General features: G+C 38.8%; 1 protein-coding gene across 1 annotated transcript; it reads right to left on the reverse strand.

Moving 5' to 3' along the window:
- Positions 1–16: 16 nt before the first annotated feature.
- Positions 17–12071, reverse strand: LOC111568050 (voltage-dependent calcium channel gamma-1 subunit). The gene is made up of 4 exons (XM_023269505.3): positions 11436–12071; positions 5702–5776; positions 2416–2562; positions 17–2258 (listed from the first exon to the last, which is right to left on the reverse strand). The coding sequence occupies exons 1-4, from the start codon at positions 11671–11673 to the stop codon at positions 2026–2028; spliced, it is 693 nt and encodes a 230-aa protein (XP_023125273.1). The 5' UTR covers positions 11674–12071; the 3' UTR covers positions 17–2025.
- Between the last annotated feature and the right edge of the window lie 9970 nt (positions 12072–22041).

Below are 22041 nucleotides of genomic sequence, written 5' to 3' on the forward strand. Positions count from 1 at the left end.
CGATCCAAGACACAAGTTTTCCAAAGCTTATCAAGATTTAATTTTCATTACAAAGTTATAGTTAATTACAAACACACACAAAAGCTACTGCATTCCAAATCGTAACTGCATGCCATATCCAATGAAAAAGACAAACTTAGACTATAAGGATAGAAAGTTCATGTCAGCAGTTTCCACTAATAACTGTATTTGATTGTTTCTTTACTTTTTTGCCTCTTTTTTTTTTACTTCAGTTGTCATTGACAGTCTGAAGAACAAGTCTACTGAAAAAAAAGATATTTGTTTTTTTCACCCTGAGCTCATAAGCTCATAAAATGAATAGTTGCAGCTCTGACAAAACGTCAGCAGTGTGGTCTGCTTTGATGTGACACCAGAATTCTGCACAAAAGGTCAAATCTATTAGTTTTCACCTCCATACGCAAAGGTTAGCAGCCATTTCATAGGTGATGTCAAGCAATGTAAAAAGAAACATCCGGCTGGTAGGCTTTTGATATCCACAGGTGTACATTGTACATCATTGATTTGAATTTTGCATTATCAATAATTAGCTATCTGTTCGGAAATCTGAAATCTTGTGTTGTCTTTCCTGCACTGTGCTTCGAAAAGATATACTGAAAATGACTTCATACTTTATGCAAGTAAGATATACAATTTCTTCTGCTTCTTTAACAGAGCTGAACCAAAATAATTTGAACTTCATCTTGCAACATTGTCTTTGCTAATTTTTCCTCATGAATCTTCATTTGTAAACAGCGTTGGCATTCTTGCTGCAGACAACTGTTGCACGTGTGAAATGCGTTCCAAGCTGCAAGTGGAAGTGTGAACTCACATTGGTGGCTGTAATTTAGCATTGACACTTGCAGCTACATTAGACAATCGTGTCATATTTTTTTCTTGTGTTATGTTTCCATCAAGTCAGTGACAGTTTGGCTGGCGCTGTTATTTATTTAGCAAGTCTGCAACTGTTTGCATGTAGGATTAGATTTTGCCATCAGATTGTCTATCACTGTGGATTTTTATGTTCTGTGTTTTTTAAATGATACACTGCCAATTATGGATGCACATATTTGTCTCATGTTTCTCGTGACTCTTCATTCTCATATGAGATTTTCTTTTTTTGTGGCGGGGTTCAGTTTATTTTGAGAGCTGTCAATAAAAACCAAAAGGCCCCTTTTCCAACTAGACTGTCGCTGCAGACTTAGTGGGTGTTTAGCATTCAGCCTACCGCACACACACAGACCTGTTCTGAGTAGCTGCTTGGCTCAAAATCATCCATTTAAGCATCTACCTCGTTTTGAATCAGACATTGTTTATCTTTATAAATCCTACTGATGTACAGTTTAATAAATAGATCTTGACCTACTTAATTGACATTGTGAGGGACTTCTTGAGCGACTCCATAAAAAATACAGAAGAACATTAGCTATGTACAAGATATCATACATTATGCAGTACATAAAATCAAGTTACTTCGATGTCAGGCCATTACTGTATTTCTTTTATTCTCAAAATGTTAATGTCTTTTTTTTAGCTAAGGTGTGCGTGACGATGACACATTGGAGCCTCGGTGAGACCACAGTTACATAACAATAACTTATCATCAATCAATATTATTTCTAGATATGCCGGCAATAAAGGTCAAGTTGACCAGGAAAAGGGAAGCATATCAAAAATGCCTTCAAATGCCATGTGGGCGAGTTCTGCTCTTACTGAGAAGCAAGGTGGGTTTAAAGCCACAGGTCAGATTTGAAACATGGTAAACAACATAAAGCTTTAAGTGTAGCAGAAGACCACTTGGACATACAGGAGAAGACTAAACTCATACAAAAGAGCCATGTTCAGTTTAATGTCATGATGGAAAGGTACATTTCCCATCATGGCAATGATTCACTAACACAAGCACCGGTTTTCCCTTATTTTGATCTTACTATTTGATGATGAGCTCTTACTCTTGAAATGAATCTAATTTGTACTCAAAACTAAAAAGAAATATCAAGTCAGTCTTGTCCTGCTTTTCGCTGCGTATCACTCAACTTGCTCTGGCTCGGCGTCCATGCAAGTCTCCCATGGATTCCTGGGCATCTGGGGCATGGAGAGGATGAGAAGAGCGATGCCAGTGAGGAAGAGGAGGATGAAGCCGGTACAGGCACAAGCAAAGGACCAGGCGTAGTAGTATTCGATCCAGATTGTTTCCTCGCTCTCAATCATGCGTTTGACCGACTGACGCATCACCTCCAGTGAGATGAAGGAGCAGAGACCTTAGAGAGGAGACAGATGTGGGAATGTGAGTCAGGTAGCAACACTAACTGCAGGTTCCCATGAAGTCACCACAAAGGAAAAGGGAAATCTTTGCATCCTGAGCTGTAAAAGCTGCAGAGAATTTTCTTTTTTTTTTTTTTAGTTAACTGAACCCACCTGCAAATGCAAAAAACATTCCAGCAGGTTTAAGGAGGTAGTCTCTTCCTTTGCCTTTACCAGTACACGATCCCATCAAACACAGAGAGCCGAGGATCATGAAGGCCAGACTGAAGATGGAGATGGCTGCAGCTGAGATGTTGTACTCTGGAAGGAAAGAAACCAAAAGTGTTAATGTGATGTAGTTGGGACGCAGAAAAATGACGTCTTTTGTTCATGTTTTGCTCAGGTTACAGCAAACTAACATCCTGAGAGCAAAGCACAAAGGAAATAAAGTGCAAAACACATTTTAAAAAAAAGAAATATAACTAATAAATGAAAATAGATAAATTCAATAAAATACTCTGACAAATGACCCAAACAATTTAGAACATGTATGCAATTAAATACGAATACTGAAAAGGTTAAGAGGATAAACTACAGCAAGTTTTTGTCTTGCAGTTCAGGATGATTAAAAGAGGTCTGCTGAAAAACCTGAGACACTGTCCCAGTCCTGACAATGGAAGCACGTCAGACAAAACAACAGCTATCAGACCATGAAGGGCTTTAAAGGAAATGTGAAACTAAATTACAAATAATCAAGAGAACTAATGGACGGACATAATGTGCTTACTCCTACTGGTCCTAGTCAGCAGTTGGGTAACAAATCAGAGCTCTGAATCATCTCTAATGATGAATCACAAAATAACACATTTCTGGAAAGAAGTAGTTTAACTACTGATTTATCTGATTAACTGATGTTACTACATTCAGCTATGAGAAACTAGCAGTTACTAGTCAGTTTTGTTGTGAATGGAGCCTCCTGCCGGTGCCACTTTTGATTCTTTAAAACGTCCAATTAATTTTCTGTGAAATGCTATTTGTGCTGGTTGTTACCAATTTGCTTTTTGGCTTTGTAGTAACACTTCATTATAGAGCATGAAAGAAACATCATATGTATGTCCTCCTTATTAGTTTAGGGATTTGTACTGATATCTGAGCACAGGTAAGATTTAACAAAGTTAACTGGGATTTATGTGACAGACATTGTGGAGTAATGCAGTACTTAATCAGAAAGTAATGCAACAAGTACAGTCACAAATTACTTTCTACTGGGAATAAATGGGTAACGTGATTAATTACTTTTAAATGAAGCAACAAGTAATGTGTAATACATAACATTTTTGAATAATTACCGCAACACTGCTGGTGGCTTTTAACTTTTTTGAGTACACCAACTAGGAATTCATTCTGGATATTCAGTCGTGTTTTAGTATCTCTTTGTCAGTCAGAGATAGAGAGGGAGACCAATATACGCTTGAGTCTCTCAAACTTTTCGACCTAAAATAGGAAACTTCAAAAAGTAGATCGCAAGTACATATTTTAATTTCAGCAGTGTCTATACAAGAACATGAATGAGTTATAGCAGCCCTTGGGCATAGAGGCAACATAATTTCATTATTTGATTTGGTCTTTTCATAGGGTTTGTTGATGGTAAGAAAATATAAGATATCATAAATGTATCCTCCAATGCTTTTAATATTAAAGCGATACACTAATATACTAATATCTTTGTGTTTAAGGATACAGTATGTCTGTCTAACTGGAACAGCAGCTGGCTTGTTTTCTGAGCCGAGAGGTAGATAGGACGAGAGGCCTTTGATCTGCCGCCTGTTCACATGTGAACCATACCCAGGGGAAAGGCTCTCCTTTGGGGGGAAAGAGCCTTCATCTTCTGCTGGCAGGGGAAGATGGGATGAGATACTGCATGTCTGTGCAGCTCGTTGGCTAACTCAAGTCTAAAAAACACCAAGAAGCCAGGGAGACATCAAAAGGATATGAGCATTTCATTCATACAGGACTTGCTTCACTGGAGTGTGGAAAGATGTCTCCATCTGCAGAAATATGTACATGTGACAAAACTGATCCTTTACCCCAGAAAAGGGTGGAATTTTGGGGGCTTTAGCCAAAAAAAGTGTTAAAGTTTGAAGCCACAGTATTGCAGTAACTGCTGGTTAATTGGATAATGTGTATTTTGTGTTTTATTTGTGTACTAATGTGAAATGTAACCTTGATTTTATCTATTTTTTTAATCTATCAATTTGGTTCCTTCATGAAATTACACAACATGTTATGGATAGTTGACATAATTTGATGAAATATATGAAGAAACGTCTTACCATTTCGAATAGCCTCTGTCCTTCTCTTAACTTGTTAGCTTTTCATTTCACACACTTCATTTATTTTTTGCTGACAACATTTCAACGGCGCACAAGTCTTGCTGCATGTATGGATGTGTCTGCAGCGACATACATACACTATGTTCATTCAGTCATGTGCACCATTATGGTATAACCAAACGGTTCAGTCAAGAGTGAATGACGCTTTAGGGAACTTAGGTCAGTGCTGCAATTATTCCAGAAAACTTGCAGTATACCCTTCAAGGGCTGGCCAACAGCGACTGAAAGCGGCATGTGTGTGTGTGTGTGTGTGGGTGTGTGTGAGGGGGTTGGAGGATGGCGGAGGGACACCCATCAATGCATTAACATCTCAGGGTTTGGGGGCGCGTGTGCAGGACTTGATGCAAAAAGTCTACTCACATTTACACCCCAATAATTGGGTGTGACAGAGCTCCACATGCGCTCGGCCCACTTACACAAACTACACGGGAGGACTGTCATACAACATGCGTTGGCTCAGTCAGGCCTTCGCTGTAACAGGGTCACTGAGGGACCACGGAGGAATGGAAGGTGGAGGGAACACGTACTGCTGTATGTTGTATGTTAAGTTCATGTTTTGGACTGTTCCTGAGGCATGAAATACTATTAACCTTGTGTTTGTGCACACTGCGAATGCTACGACTATCACAGGGGAGACAAACTCCGAAAAAACGTCTGAGGCCCGTTGTTACTCTAAAAAAATTCAAATTTATCATTGCTATGCAGTGCCAGTTCAAAGTGATTGTTTTTTTGTTTGTTTTTTGCAAAAATGTGGTACAGGACCTTAGAAAGCTGCAAATTATAACCTGCCAGTTGGTCAAACAGGTAGAGAGAGGCCAAGGAAAATCCAGCTGCTTGTCACTTCGGGTTTCTTTACGTCCTGAGATAGACTTTGTCAATGAACACTCCTGTGGCGACAGCGCCGGCTATGCAGCTATGAGGCAACCAGTGACTTATCTGGTGTTTTACTTCAGAGTAAGAAACACATTTATGAAATGAATTTTAAAAATAATTCTTTTTTTTCTCTTAGTTTTTGGACATAATGGAATGAAGTGACCATCAAGGGGGAACACATAACAAAAACATACCTTTTTGTGTTTTGTATTCGAATATCTCAGCATCCTGCCCTGGAGTGAAGTGCCTGAAATAAGTGCAGTTTTCCTCTGTGGAAACAAAGAAAACAGGATTTCGTGCAAAGTTCTTAGACAACTTTTCAGCAGTACAATAACATGGACAAAATACTACATTATGAAGTTGTGACAGTTAGCATGTTAGCATACAGCAGACATGGAGCCAAAATAGTTAAATAGTTAAATATGAGGATCTTCAGCTATTGAATTAGCCACTACAATATGTAGAGCAGAAGACTTCAGAATCGAGTGACGGTTCTCTGTGGGTTCATCATCACAAGTGCTTCACATATTCATTTGTTCCGATGTATAAACACAAATCATTTATTAATTAAAATTTCATCGAATTTGATTCTTTTATTTTAAGTTGACCCAGTATCATGAAATTTTACAACATTCATTTTAATTAACTTAACATGCAAATACATGCTTTGTGCATAAAAGGTAAGAAAAGCTTCAAGAGGGTTGTGGAGCAGAGAAATAAGTCTAATCATTAGTTAAGTAAATAAGGACTATGGTGGAAGCTTTTAACTGCTTTCAACTCTGACGACCCGAATCTCAAATTTTTGATTTCAGGTCATTTATTCTCTTCTATTGTTGACCAAAATGATTAATTTTAATTAAGTTTTTCAAGTTCAACCAAATTTTAGTTACTAGCAAAAAGAAATTGTTCACCTTTTCATTGAACTAACCACATTTGTTTGATGTTCTTTCCTCCTACACCCGCCTTTGTGTACATAAAAAAAATAATCAGAATTTGTGCTTAGGGAATTTGTCTTCTTTCTTTGCTCAACTACTGAACTTTTCTATTCAAATCTTGTATTGCATACTTTTACACCAGTCGCTGTCCTGCACCTGCTGTCACAAGCGATGTGAATATCTATCAAACACTTCATTCAGATTTATCTCACATTCCTCCTTCAAAGGTAAAATAAGAACCTTGGTCTGCTTTGTGTGGTTGGACTGTTAAAGTAAACGTGGTTACAACAGACAACACTTTCAATTTTTCTCATGCAGAAAGGTGTTAAACCTTGGGGATTTGCACAAATAAAGCCAAGCCGCCTTATCCGGTCACACAGTGGTTTGACGGAGGAAATGCTCTTTGATGCTTTGCAAAGTATATAAAGAAAGCATTTGAATCCAATTCAGACACAAGGCTGGGTTTACTGTCAGATCTTGATTACATTTGACTTATCTCACACCACATGTCTGGCACTGGGGTATGAAAATTTAAACATGATTTTAAACTAGTTGATCAAGGGCAGAGAGGGCGGCTCACACTTAACATCAGAGGCTTCACTTCATGTAACACGAGTTTCTAAAAGCAGAAGAATGTCTTGGCATTAAAAAGAAATGACACAAAGGTTTGTATGAACCTATGTACCGACAGAGTGAGAACGTTTATGTATGTAACACCGGACCACTATGTCACTTAATCCCATGCAAAGTCATGTGCATGTCAGTGATCTCGGTAGTATGAAGCCTCCACTCAAACGCATGTTCCTAATCCCTGTTTCAAACAGCCTTGTCACAGGAAGTGAAATGCTTTCATGTGCAGATATGTATTACTGCGTGGTATCATATTATAGTACGAGCCTGGCGACCCATGCTGAGATGGCATAGCAATTTTCATTTGCACCCTGGAAATCATTAAAATAAGCTAAAAGGCATGCCAGGTGGCCCTAAATGGAAAAAACACAGACTAATTTAATATAATAGACGCAAACAACATCTCTGAATCATGCTTTTTCCATGCCAACACTGCAATGTTTACAAAAACCCTCCTTTGAAATTGCAAGCTTTTAATGTAGTGAGCCACGCTGCGTGGGACCACATTGAAAAAAAAAAGCAGAAAAAAAGATGTTTTTATGAATGAGGACAGGGACTGGTCATCATAAAAAACACAGAGATAAAACACAGAGATTGTTACTAAGCAACAAGAGCTACTGCTTTCCACCGTAGAAGGCACATATGAGCATGTGATAGACATTTCTCATTTAGTTGTACTTCAGAGTCAAAAGAGAAGCATGCAAGATATGCATCTATGTAAATGTATATCTTGTTTGTTATGTATACTTGAATGGAACTATTCAGTATTTATGGTACCATAGGAGTGAATGGCTTCAGCTTTATTCTCACTTTACTGTGTGTGCTGCCAAAGTAACACTTTTGTAACATCTTTAAAATTTTGATTAAAAAGCATCAGGACAAATTGGTAGTCATAAATCAATCTGGATTCCTTACGCTACCACAGACAAACACACACATACACCAGTGTTGTGCCACTTGTTGTTGGTCCTCATCCTGCTAGACTGGACTGACAAGCCGTGTAAAGCTTCCCTCGTTTCAAATAGGGCAATCTGTCATCTTTCCAAAGATCAGGTGAGGACAAGGGATTAGCAGCATCTCTGCACATTGTCGTGTCAGGGAAAAGTCTTTTATAGCTTCGATGCGTGCTGTCAATTCATTTTGTCCACAGCGGCACAGCTAAGTTTGGCCCAGACGTCTGAGCCCACGTTTTTATTGTGTTGCCTATATTTGGCTGTTGTAACCTTCTTCATTCTCTGTTTTATCAGCTATGACGGGTGAAGTGCTGTTGCAGCCGCATGTAAACATCACCGAAATTGCGCTCACTGCTCTGCTGGCTTTCTGATGCTTTTTTGATAAATCATGTACAAAATTTACTGATTCAAGGGGGAAAAGTTGCATGTTTTACATTTACTTTACCTTTTACTCGAATCTGGCTTTGTAAATGTAAATGCTCTTCCTCCAATTTTACCTCTGTATAAACCCAGAATACCATACGGACAGATGTTTATATGGGCATTAAAGACATCATTGGCACCCTGTCTCCATATACCATGCCCATCCCCGGATTTGTATGTTACATGAATACCTATAAAGGCAAAATACCAACGATTCCACTTCCTTTTTGGACTTTGCATCTCATCCTTAGGGAGTGTAAAGTAATCTGAGTGGCTATGTGGGGCTGCCGGTAGATGTGAAGCTGCAGGAAGGTCTTGTGGGAACACTTTCGTGAGACAGCAGGCCTTAGAGCTATGCCAGACTCTTTCAGGCGGCCCCGTCAGTCAGACGAACGGCTGGACTTGGCATGAACACTTGACCCTCATGGCTTCACCCTGCACAGCTGAGTATTTACATGGCCTATATTTATAACTACAGCAACTGCTTGCCGAGCAGGTTGCGCAATTCTATTAAAAAAAAAAAGCTAAAAAAAACACACACGCTCGTGTGACCTGATAACAGTTAGGGTGTATACCAGATATGTGCAAATACCATAGGCAGCCTCCGGCTTGAATCTCGACTGCTCCGAAGCTTTGTAATATGCCAAATTGCATTTGGAACCCTTTTGGATACAATGTAGGTATTGCCATCTTCCATTTAAGCTCAAAACATTGGGTGAGCAACATGGAAGAGAATTTATAACTTGGCTTTTAACAGAATGTCTGATGCTTACTATTTACATTTCACAACTCCTCAGAAAGCCAACTGAAATGAGTTTCAAAATAAAAAAAAAAAAAAAAAAACCCAAGTAGGACAGGGCAGTCAAACCCAAAGTAGTCCTCAGGTAAATTGAAACTTTTTTAGAGCTGACAGAACATAAACTGTAAATCTGCATTATGCGCATGTTACAAGATTTTCTGAGATCTTCTCACCGCTTGTGCTTTGTCAGCAGTTGAGCTAAACAGGTCGGGCCATATTTTCCAGTTGAGTGTCTCACAGCGAACAGGGTCTTGTCATGCAGTGTTTAAGTCCTGCTTTGGATCAGAGGTTGACACATCTCTGGACATGTGGTTAATGATAAACAATAATGTTCCTCTCCAAATAGAGCTATTGGGCCTGGGGGAATCCCCTGGAGACTGAGGGAACATCTATCAGGTTCCCATGCTTCTTAAATAAAGGCTGCCGAGGTGGCCGTCACAAATCATGTGCATTGTTGCTGACGTGAAAGCTATTTGTTAGCAGCACATTGATCCTGAAATATTCCTCTCGCTCTTTTTGCAATGAATATAATAAATCTGCTTTCTCATTAAATGTATTCAAAATTCAAACATTGCAGATAGAACCATTTAGCAGAAAATATTTGCCACTTGTCACTGCCATCTGAAGAATTTCCTGTATGTCTGGGTGGGTCAGGTTGATATAGAATATTCAGCACATGCTTGCACCAGTGAACCACCCTCAGGCGTTGCATCTGCTCCTGGAAAGGCCCTGCGGTGCAGACAGCGTCCGGGATTCCAAATGTCTAACAGCCACCATCAGTCAAGACATATTTTGAGAGTTTCTCTTTGTGAGCAGTATGAAGTTGGGTGGGTTGTCTAGACTTGTTTCCAAAAACTGACTAACAAACTCAGATAGTAATTAACGGTAAAACAATTGCTTCTCAGATAACAGAAAACATGCCAGCAAGCGACTCTCACCACAAATCATTGACATATGAGCTATTGCTAGTCAACAATGGCTCGACCCTACTTACATTTTGTGCAATTACAGTCTGCCTTTTAATTCAGGCAGCTGTAAGAACACATCATACAAAGTATATTTTGGGAGATCCATGAACCCTTGTTAGGACATTGGAACACGCATGACTTATAAGCTATGGTGGAGTAAGTATTCAGATCATTCACTTCAGTAAAAGTATTAATACCACAGTGTAAACATATTCAATTGCAAGCAGTATTATCAGCAGCAGAATGATCTCCTTCAAAATGTTTTGTAATAGGTTATATTAAATTACTAGACTGAATAATTGACACATAGGTAACGTTTTAAAGTTTACGCATGATGAGGGGGAAGTTTTAATTTAATTGCTTTATTTGTTGTTTGGTAACTATGTATTTGCCTCTAGGTGTGGTATCATTTTTTCACATTTGCTGAAATTTATGCTATCTTAAAGCCACACAAACACCCATGTTATATGGATATCAATATCTACGGACATCACTATTAATTGTCAGCAGGTTCTATGGTAACAGGTTTCACTGATAAAATCATCTGCTGAACAGGTGGAGCCGACCAGCAAAGTCAGCTGTTGTGGTGTTTAGTGTTTGCCGGCTTCGGTATCTCTGGTTGATGTGAAATATCTGCCGTGTTCAGTTTGAGTCCTTGCAGCTAACTGAGAGCTCAGGCTTCCCCCTTAAGGTCTGCTCAGAGTTGGTCAGCCTGGATGTTGTTACCATCACCCTGTTATTTGTGTAGAGGAGGAGCAGCAGACCACCAAGGTAGCTGAAGCATAATGTAAACTTGAAGACTGTGTGACAATGTCATCTGCTTCGTTAGAACAAATTTGAAAACAGTAAAATGTAGTTTTTGTTTTGAAGCCTGACCAAACAGATCAGAAACAGTAGAAGGTTTATTACAATATTAAAGGTTGCAGACATGCAGCTGATAACAGGGTCCTCTTTGCTTTACGTTGGGAAGTTTAGAAAGTCATATGACTTGTTCAGTGATCCTGCCTCAGGACCTCTATTCTTAGTAGCTTCATACCTCCTGAACTGGGGCTGGGTTGCAGGGAGGACCTCACACACATGTAATGTTCATGCATCATAGGTCTAAACCTTCGCTGTAGGCGGCTCAGCCACAGGCACAAGAACTAAAACATGTCTTTCAGCTTAATTTAATCTTATGTGCCAGTGAGGTGAGGATAAGTTTTGCTCAGATTGTCTCTTACCTCCAGGTAGGCTGATGGGTCCGCAGCCGAGCCCCTCCGCAAAGTTTTCCGAACTGATGTAGATGTACTTCTTGCACAGCCTCCACAGGCCAAAGTGGGCCGCCTCGCAGGTCTCATTGACTTTCTCCACCCGTGGGCTAAGCACAGCCCAGTGGTCCGTTACCACTGCAGTGAACATGCATGCCATACCCACCAGCAGCACGAAGATGGCAATCTTTATCTTTGTACGCTTGTGCATGTTTCCAGGTGATGAGATTTCTGTTCAGTGAATATTCTCCCCTTGATAGAAAAAAAAAATCTATAAAATTGGATGTTCTGCAGCGGGGACACACTGGTCTGTGTCCCAGGGGCTTTTTTCCTCAGTGACTGCAGCAAGCTTCCCAGAAAATCTTGTCTCTTTTTCTCTCTCCACCCAAGACTAATGTCTTCTCTCCCCCTGCCGCAAATCTGTGCTTCTGGTTCGAAAGGAAAGGGGCCAGACTGCTCTGTCCTACTTTCTAGTCCCCCTTTCCCTACTCACTATGAGTTGCTGCACAGCTAAGGGGCTGCAAGTTTAGATATACAGCTGTTGAGGTAGATCAGGGAAGTTGATGACCAAACTGCCTGCTATGGCGGGTAATGGGTGAGGGGGCTGCTGCAAGTGTTACTGTTTTTCTGGGGGTGTCGGATGCTATAAATGTGACTGGTGAGTCAAGCTGTCAGGCTGTCTTCTTATCCGGTTACATTGCCGGTGGGTGGAGATGTGTAACGTGCCATAATAAGTGGACTAACATAAACAGTTTTCGTACGTCTCTATTTACACGCAAACTTTCAAAATGGATGTTTCGGCATTGTGAGAATAGTTTCCCCTATGTCTAGTTTCCATCTATTGACACTGGCTGTGTTTTCACTCTGTGCCTTACCTCAACACCGTCTTCGTGTGGATTTGTCTCTGTAAACTATTTATAAGAAGAAAGTGGATGTGTTTATAGAGAGCAACAGCTACACTTCAACCGACAACAGAAGTGTTTACCCAGTGGAACAATACTACTTTTAGTAATTCCTGTCAGGATGTCCACTTAATACCATGCTTGTAGTCCATATTAAAATAATCATAGCTGTTGCTTTATTGAGATGCTTGTTGTGTGATCTCTACAGAGTCGATGTATATTTGATGTTTCTCCATCTGGGAAGTGGCTTTAAATGTTAAACAACTGAGAGTATTCAGCTCCTGGATACTATCCTTCCATTTAGAAATCAACTTTTCCTGCTACAACATAGTTGATCTTGTTGTACCAGGGAATATGAGCGGATAATCCACCAGGAAAATTGTAGAAAAAACAATATTTCATTTTTGAAAAAGAAAAGCATTATACTATGTAAGGTTCAGCAAGTAATGCAATCCATAGTGGAATTTAAAGATAGAAGTGTCACAATTTCTGAGCATACTGCTATTCCACTGCACAAAGGCATCGGTTTGATTTGAAATAACAGTATTCACATTTTGATATTGATCATTCTGAAAGCATCAGTGTCTGTCTTGTCTGCTTCTGTTGTAACACATTTCAAATTTTTTTTTTTTCAATTCAATTTTATTTATATAGCGCCAATTACAGTCAAATTGTCTCGAGACGCTTTACAGAACCCATATGCCTGACCCCCAGAGCAAGCCAAAAGGCGACAGTGGCAAGGAAAACACCCTTTTAACAGGGAAAAAAACCTCGAGCAGAACCCGGCTCTAATGTGGGGGGACCCATCTGCCTGCTGGCCGGGCGGGTTGAGAGGGACAGAAGAGGTAGAGAGATAGAGATAGAGGGATAGAGGTAGAGATAGAGGGATACAGATAGAGGGGTAGAGATAGAGAGGTGGGGGGGTGGGACACAAGGACCATAAAACACAACCACACATCTGAAGCATCCAGCATCCAGCTCTGGGACCAGGGACACTCGGAGAAAGGACACAGAAAGAAACAGAGTGAATGTAATGCAATAATGGTATATATAGTAAATACATAGGTAGTTAGAGAAGGGCTCAGTCCAGAGAAAGTGTTGGAACCTGCTCCATTCAGCTGTATTTTAGGGTAACAACTGCAAGATTTGTTACAGCTGGTATGAAATAGTAAACTTAGAAATAAAGACTCGCCCTTTGATTCTGTTTCACTTTCACAAAACTGTCATTCTAACCAGTGTTAGGCAGGTAAAAGAGCTAATGATATTTACAGATCAATCACAAAATTCAAACCACTGACAAGAAATTTTCAACATCTTATTACAAATGCAGTGTTTTGCTGGGAAACTAAGGTCCTGGCATTCATGTGGATGTTAGTCTGATTCTTACTATACACCTAAACACTGGCAGCATCCTCTCCCAGCACGATGATGCCTACTGGCACAGAAAAACTGCTCAAGGAACATGACAAAGCGCGCAAGGTATTGACTTCAAAATCTCCAGAATCCAGTCTCAACCCACAGACCGTCCACCAGGGCTACTACAGGATCCACTGGCAACATCCCAATGCCAGACATGCCAGGACACCTTCAGAGGTCCAGTTTGTTGGATTCCATATAATTCAGAGCACAAGTTGACCTACACAATATTAGGAAAATGGTTTTTATGTTGTGGCTGATCAGTCTACTGTATAATATGCAGTGCTACATTTGCCCTTTAAAATCTAAAGGGCTTTGAGTGTTACTTTAATACTTGAAAATGTACTCCGCTTACTGTCATTACAATAGCAAGAGAACATTTTGTGTGAAAGCTTTTTTCTTCTACAAATGGAGCTGCAAAGTAAGCCAAGGAAAAAAGGAGACGGGAGACACTTTTTGATAAGAAAAGCGCAAGAGGTGGGCTAATCCCTTTGATGACTTCTCTACAGGAAATCATGTTAGTACATATATATATATATATATATATATATATATATATATATATATATATATATATATATATATATATAAGCGGTGACCCACTTTCAATCTCTTTATGAAAATAATGACCCACTTCCCCCTGGTGTGAGCAGAGAGCAGAGGCACCAGTGAAAGTCAAAAAGTTGTCACAGCAACCGAGTTGAACCTTGAGAAATCAGTGCAAACCAGCACGTATGACATCCAAACGTATGCATGTGAGCTGAATCCAGCTGAGATCAATCACCTACATTTACTCACTTACTGTATGGGCCTGAAGGCAGTCTAGTATCTGTAAAGCTCCTCAATGAATAGGCAATATTCTACTTTAATTCTCCTTTCCCTCTGTTGTTGTTAGTGCTACTGTTCTACATTTTCTTTCTCTTTCTGTTTCATATTTTTGTAAATTAAGTCATTGTTCCTGTCAGTGATAATAGTGACTATAAACTGAGATATGGCAACATGAGGATGCAACTTGTAGCAGCTTTACAATAGATTCCGTATTACTTCCCAAACCAAATCATCTGATTAATTCAATTGATGTAAAACACCTACTGAATTTGGACACAAAATATAAGACGTATTCTCCCAAAGTGTCCATTAGAATTATCCATCCATCCATCCATCCATCCATTCATCCATCCATCCATCCATCCATCCATCCATCCAAGCAGGCAGTAGAGTTGATCGAGCTTTAGATGATAAATTCAGCAGTTGTTCACCTTCTTCTGAACAGGCAATTTAAAATGGATGTGTTCTAAAGCTATTTGATCGCTAACGTGATGCGTCGCTGATTCCTTTGTAAAGCTGACTTCATCCCACATTTCGCTAAACCATTAAGTGAACATGTCAGGTTTCCCTTTGATGAGTTGACTGCTTTATCAATAGTCTATCACTGGACGTCCAAATTGTGACAGTCTTCTGCACTGTAAACCTCAGTGTGTTTTGTCTCTATTCAGAAGAATATTATAGTGGGAAGTAATGAACAAATTGCAAATTAGATACAGGAGTTCGTACAGCAGCTGTAGCCTGTAACTTTAAGTAATGTTGCCTCAGAGCAAAGAGGTCCTGGAATTGCTTTCTGGGTTCACATGTTTTCATCATGTCTGCATTAAAAGTGTGCTTCTGAGGCTTTATTACTCTAAAGTTCATATAAGGTGAGGTAGGTAACTGTGATGGCAAAAGAGACACTTTTAGCTATTGCATGAATCTGATAATCAGTCTGTCAGGTAAGTATCTGTCATCAGTTCTGATGATAGATTAACTGTCATTTATCAAGGAATAATACAGATCATTCACAAATTTACACATCTACATTACGCAGTTTTTTCTCCATTTTCTCTCATTTCAAGTTGAGTTTAGGACTTTAAGTCTTACAAAACTAACACCGTGAAAACATCAACAATGAGTCTGAAAAGTTTTGATGGCCATTTCTTAGTATTTTATGACAATTTTAGACACAATGGAAAAAATGTTATCAAAAAATATTCTGCAGATTTTTATATATTATGCATACTACTGTTATATGCAGTCCTAGTAAATATAAATCAGTTTCATTAAATACAAACACATATATAGGTCAAACAAATCATAAAATGCTACTGTATATTTTATAGAGTATGTAGAAATAGATTTTTTTTTAAAAACATCTAGCCCAAGGAACAATATTTCCTCAATTTAGAAGCCCCTGCTAGTGATTGTTGTTTCAGATAAGTAATAATGAAAACTGTGGGGAAAAACATTGTAGACAGAGGGCTCAACATTTCCAAAAAAAAATTGTTTATGTGATTTATGTTTGGAAATAACTTACTCTTTTCTAGAGTATCTTTATTTTTGATCATTAGTGAGTCTACAGGTCTTCTGTGTGTGTATGTGTTGAGGTAAGTAGAGGAGGTGGTTTGTTGATGTGTTTGTGTGTATTTATGTGTGTATGTGTCACACTCAGTGTGTGGTGGCCTGGATGACTTACCAGACAAACAACCTTCAGTGAAGCCTTAGTTAGTCGGATCCTTCTCACATCTCACCATTGTTTTTGATTAATGGCACTGACATAATCACTTTAAAAAGAGCAAAAACTCAGACCTCAAAGACATTAGCTGGTTCCACCTTTGACCTTGGTTGCGTTGAGTGACTCACGCTGGAGCTGCAGGTCTGAGTCCTCTGGGGAGGCTTGTGGCTCATCAAATAGCTTCCAAAGGGAAACAATCTCATCCTGTGGACTAATGGTGTGGACAGAACCTGAATCACTAAATCTCAGTGATTGTAATCACAGAGGACACAATTCTGCATTGACTATGGCTTAACATGATGACTTCTCAACCGTCGCAATAAACCCGTGTCACCGGCCAAAAGAGCCATTGATCCCTTTGTGGAAAGCTAAATCACTTCATAGTCATCCTCAGTCTAAGTTGATGAAAGATGGATTTGTTTCTTCTTTATAAGTCCAAGAAATGTGAACACAGACCCAAATGTGTAAAGACAGCATGATGGTGTTGTAACTGACGAGCACAATCACTTGAATCAATCACATGAAGTTTCCTTTTGTTTACGTGCACTTTTGAAGACAGAAATATTGTAAGAAGGACATATAATGCACATTTACAGGTGTATAATTTACTTTTTCGGGCCTGCTAGAATATCTTAGCATGTTTTAATGTTTCAAAAACAAATCTTTTGCTGCAGCGCCTCTTCTCGCAACCTGAAACACTTCATTTTGCCCCTTACAACAGTTCTGTTTTACTGGGAGAGACATCACTTGGCAGTTAGGGCTTTCTATTGTGTAGCTTGGCACAATGGCCATTCTCAGGTCATGCTCAAACCGCTTTCTTTTTCTTTTGACATCCACCAGACCTCAACACTTCTATCAGGCTTGAAGGTCAATCACTGCCTTATACAGATCCAGCTTTCCGTTATTTATTTTGTCCACTTTTTCTTTTCTTTTTCTTCTTAGAAATTTTTCACTGGGCTGAATTCCATAACTGTTGTGGGTCCATAAATGCATTCAGTTGTTGCATTTTGACAATATGCTATACAAATAAGCTTGATTGGTTTGTCACAGACTTCAAAAATATAGAGAATGTGGAAACTTTTCTTTTTTAATTCCGGGGTGGTTTTACAGCAAAACAATAATTTACAGAACTAAGCAAACAAAAAAAATCATCCATGTGCTTCGAACTTAATATATTAAAATGTGAAAAATTACTGCCTGTAAAGCAATAGAAACAGTTGTTAAGTCTTTTTTAAATTGCATTTAATTAAAATTCTCAGCAAAATGATGCATAACAAAAAAAAAAAAAATCTACTTGTTGAAATAAATAAAAACATTCTGTATTTACAGGCAGGGTACTACCATATGTTGCACATCACTGATATATTTTAGAATTTCAGTCGGAAATACAAGTTCTGTAGCAATGAAAGTGCTACACGAAGAGAATAAAAGGCTGAAGGTTGTGACAAATTATGTAACAGAAACATAGATCTCTGTGCTCCAATCTTACATCTGTAGTTGTTAGGATGAAATTTTTCTTGCCCCCCCCGCCAGGATCCCATTTATCTTGTGTATAGCTTCCCCACTTTAACCTAATAAATTGTTAGAAAACTTTAATGTGCTTCTTGAAACACAACATGTTTTATGATTTTGTAATTTGAATTATCTGGTATTTTGCCCTAATTTGAAACAAGTTGTAGAGAAAGGTAAGAAACGTGGGGAAAGAGAGCAGAGGAATGAAACGCAGGAAACGTCTCCAACCCTGCTGATGGCATTCAAATCCATGTGATCCATGTCAGATCGCCCAACATCTAGCATTTTTAATTGTTTAATTATTGTTGCAATTTTAAAGAAAGTAATGTTATCAGGTAAGCTTCACTGTAAATAATTTGTTGTGTTACGCTACACAACATCAAGATCTGATGCTGTTCATGTGTCATCGCAGATGAAAAAGGGTTAAGCTCCAAGCGCTGCTGGCTAAATCCAGTCTTAGCGCAGAGACAGATGTCATCCTAATGGAGGCCTGCGGTTCCCGGATCGACAGCATGGCACCAATATCAACAGGGAGCGAAGGAATCGAGCGCCCTGCTGGGAAAAATGTCATCCATTTAAAATTTTCAAAAAGAACTTATGAGGAGAGAGAGATTGGTGGTGGGGAGGGGGGCAGAGATCTCATGGGGACAAATTGCGTCTGACATTCACACTGGTTCTATGGCCTCAAAACACATGCTGTGCTAATAAAGTTGCTATATGAGACTTTTGCTGCTGATTCCCTCATATGCATGAAGAAAATTGCTCTCCAAGCATCGGCATGGTGTTCAGTGTTGTTCTCTCCACTGGTGAATTTGCAGGATTTTGATTCTAACAATTATACTGCTTTTTATGAGTTAAACAAACCATTGTTGGCTGTAAATGCTTTGTTATGGCATTACGTGTATCAGGTTTAGTTTAACCCTTTAGAACCCAGCGTAGCGCCGGCGCTACGTTTTGCATATTGATTTTTGATTGGCTGTAGATTTTAAAACAGATAAGATAGATCGATAACTCTTTTTGCATATAAAATCTGGGGAGTTACACTAAAATTTCACACATTCACCAGGTCTCAGGGTGCTTTTTCGTTGCAGTGATGGGTTTGTAAAAATACGCAATAAAGCGCACACAACAAAACTCTTTATAAACCAGACCACCGGTATTTGGAGGACTTCTTACGTTGAAATAAGCGTGATCACGTTGTGGCCATGACCTGTCACGTGATTCTTATGTGTCCATACCCGAGACGCTCCCCTCCCCACCAACAGGAAGTGACGTTGTTGCCGGGAGTTGAAGTTTTTCAGCTGACAACTACAACTGTAGTTTTCGGCTGGAGCCTGCACTGATACAAGTGCTCACTCCTTTCAGTCCCACTTTTTTAAAATTTTTTAAATTTTTTTATTACAAAAACATTCAGACACACAGCCCATAAACACACAGGACATCCACCACGGTCCGTGTACGGATCTGGTAATTGGATTTTCCGTTCTGAAACGGGTATTGAAAAACTAAAAACTAGTGGTTATTTGATTTTCGTTTTAAAATACAAAAATTAAAATTGAAATACAAGGCGTTTTTCCTTTTCATGATCAAAAAGGGATATACGATTTTTTTTTTTTAATGCTTTGATTTTCGTTTTATATTTAGAATAACAAGAAAGTAAAATCAGTAAGAGACACTGTCTCTGAGACAGAAACGAAAAAAGGTCAGTTTTTCATTTTCTGAGACCGGAAGTGGTCATCAGCAAGTGTGGAGCCAAACTGAGTATGGTGCATAGACTGTATATACATATTTTTTCGTTAGTTTTCATGGTCAAAATGAGAGATCAGGTGGCCGATCTTAAAATAAATCAATATTGATTTTTTTTATAGAGCGTTAAAGTTTTGCGAAGCCAGGGGGCGGGACTACTTGATTGACAGTCCGGTCCGGAATGATCGACAGGTCCGATGGAGGAGGCAGCAGAGACTCTGCTCTCCTCGTTTGGATTAATTCTGATATAATAACTGTTGGTTTATTTATCGGTGGAGCAGCAGAACCTTTTCCACAAACAGTTTTCCTGTCCGTTGGCTTGTTTTAACCAGTTTTCTACCTTCGGCTGATTCTACCAGCAGACACTGAAAGGACTCTGATAGTTTGGTAAGTAAATGTTTATTTTCGTATCGGTGCCGCTTTTAATGCACTTTATATGCAGCTTTAGTGTCAGATATAATGTGTGCCATGCACTCCAGATGTTGGTGGAGTTTGTTTCAGTGTGTGTTGACCAGAGAAGGAAGTTAGCATAGTAAATATTAGCTTTAATGTTAGCGATGCTAACCGAGCTAGCTGCTCAGTAGTAGCCTGATTAAACCTAACGTAGCATCAAGCTAATGTGTTGAGTTTCATGTAAACAGCTGAAGTGTGTTGTATTCCTGTAATGTGGTTCATTAAGTTCATAAAACTGTAGCTGGTTGACATTAATGTAACGTTCAGGAAACTTAAATGTGATTAAAACAGTAACGTTAATGTTCTAGTTGTCAGTAATCAGCTTTAATTTGACACTAAAACAGACTCTGATAGTTTTAAATGACATCAGTTTCATTAATTTGTTGAAAATTGTCTCATTTGTTGTTGTGATGTTTCTGCTGATTCATTAAAAGCAGATGATCCGTGTTGAAGATACGTTTAATTCCAGTATCAGAAGGACAAGAAGGAAAATGGAAGTTTAGTTCTGCTACATCAAAGATTTCAGGATTAAAATAACTAAATGAGTCTTATGCCTCAAACTTTATTTTTACAATAAAGAAATAATGACATATCACAGATAATAAAAATATGAATAGCAGAGAAAACCTGAGAGAATAATTTTCTGAAAAGTCTGAAGAAAAAGCAGCTTTTTTATCCTGAAAGATCAGAATCAGCTCCAACATCTGCAGGATCTTTAAAGGTCTTTAAAATAACCGCCGTCTCGTTACAGAGTGAAAGTAGCAATTCCTCCTGAAGGTCAGAGATTACAGCATCTGAGGGCCTCTTCAAAAGAAGATGTAGTTGATGAAGGCGTTCTGGAGCAGGACCAGAAAGACCACGACCAAGCAGCCTTGAGATCTTAGGCAGCGTCTCCCTCAGGTGGGTGTCAACGGTGTTCACGGTCATGTCTGTGGTAATCCCGTCAAAAAACAAAACAGAAAAAAATCTATATTATAAATCAACATGTAACCAAAGCACTCTGTGTATAACGCCATAGTATAGGATGTAGTTCAGAAAATATCAAAGTATTGTATACTTTTAAAGAATAACATAGTATGGCCTGTAGTTCATAGTATAGCTTGGCAAAAAAAACCCAACTGATTATTGTGTGGTTCAAAAAGTGCAAAATGATAGGATGTTGCCTAAAATTGTCATGTATGATATGTGGTTCAAAAAATGTCATAGTGCAGTATATTGTCAAAATAGTATGTTTTTCAAGAAAACATCAGAGTATATGTCGTCTAAAAATATAGTAATTTTTAAGACTGTTCAAATTCTTATATATTGCTAAAAAAAAAGAACTAAAACAAAAAAAAACGACATAGTAATATGTCAATTTAAAATGCCTATAGTATAGAGTGTCGCCCAACAAACGTCATAGTATAGCATGTCGCTCTAAAAATGTCATAGTACAGCCTTTGGTCCAAAAAACGTCATAGTATAGCATGTAGCTCTAAAAATATCATAGTATAGCATGTCGCTCTAAAAATGTCATAGTACAGCATGTCGCTCTAAAAGCGTCATAGTATAGCATGTCACCCAAAAAATGTCATAGTATAGCATGTTGTTCAAAAAACATCATGGTATAGCATGTCGCTCTAAAAACATAGTATATCCTTTGGTCCAAAGAACGTCATAGCATAGTATGTCGTCCCAAAAACATCATGGTATAGCATGTCGCTCTAAAAAAATTATAGTATAGCATGTCGCTCTAAAAACGTCATAGTATAGCATGTCACCCAAAAAACGTCATAGTATGGCGTCACTCTGAAATTGTCATAGTATAGCATGTCACTCTAAAAACGTCGTAGTATAGCCTTTAGTCTAAAAACGTCATAGTATAGCATGTCACTTTAAAAACGTCATAGATAGCATGTCGTCCAAAAAACATTATAGTATAGCATATCGTCCAGAAAACATCATAGTATAGCATGTCTCTTTAAAATTGTCAAAGTATAGCATGTCGTCCAAAAAACGTCAGCGT

Source organism: Amphiprion ocellaris, chromosome 4 (assembly GCF_022539595.1).
Source record: "Amphiprion ocellaris isolate individual 3 ecotype Okinawa chromosome 4, ASM2253959v1, whole genome shotgun sequence".
In the NCBI taxonomy this organism is placed as follows: domain Eukaryota; kingdom Metazoa; phylum Chordata; class Actinopteri; family Pomacentridae; genus Amphiprion; species Amphiprion ocellaris.

Excerpts from the sequence above, each read along its gene's own strand:
- LOC111568050 (XM_023269505.3), bottom strand. The coding sequence starts at position 11,673 with ATGCACAAGCGTACAAAGATAAAGATTGCCATCTTCGTGCTGCTGGTG. Across the intron at positions 5,777-11,435 it reads ACCCATCAGCCTACCTGGAG|AGGAAAACTGCACTTATTTC; the intron begins GTAAGAGACAAT and ends TTGTTTCCACAG. Across the intron at positions 2,259-2,415 it reads AATGTTTTTTGCATTTGCAG|GTCTCTGCTCCTTCATCTCA; the intron begins GTGGGTTCAGTT and ends CTCCTCTCTAAG.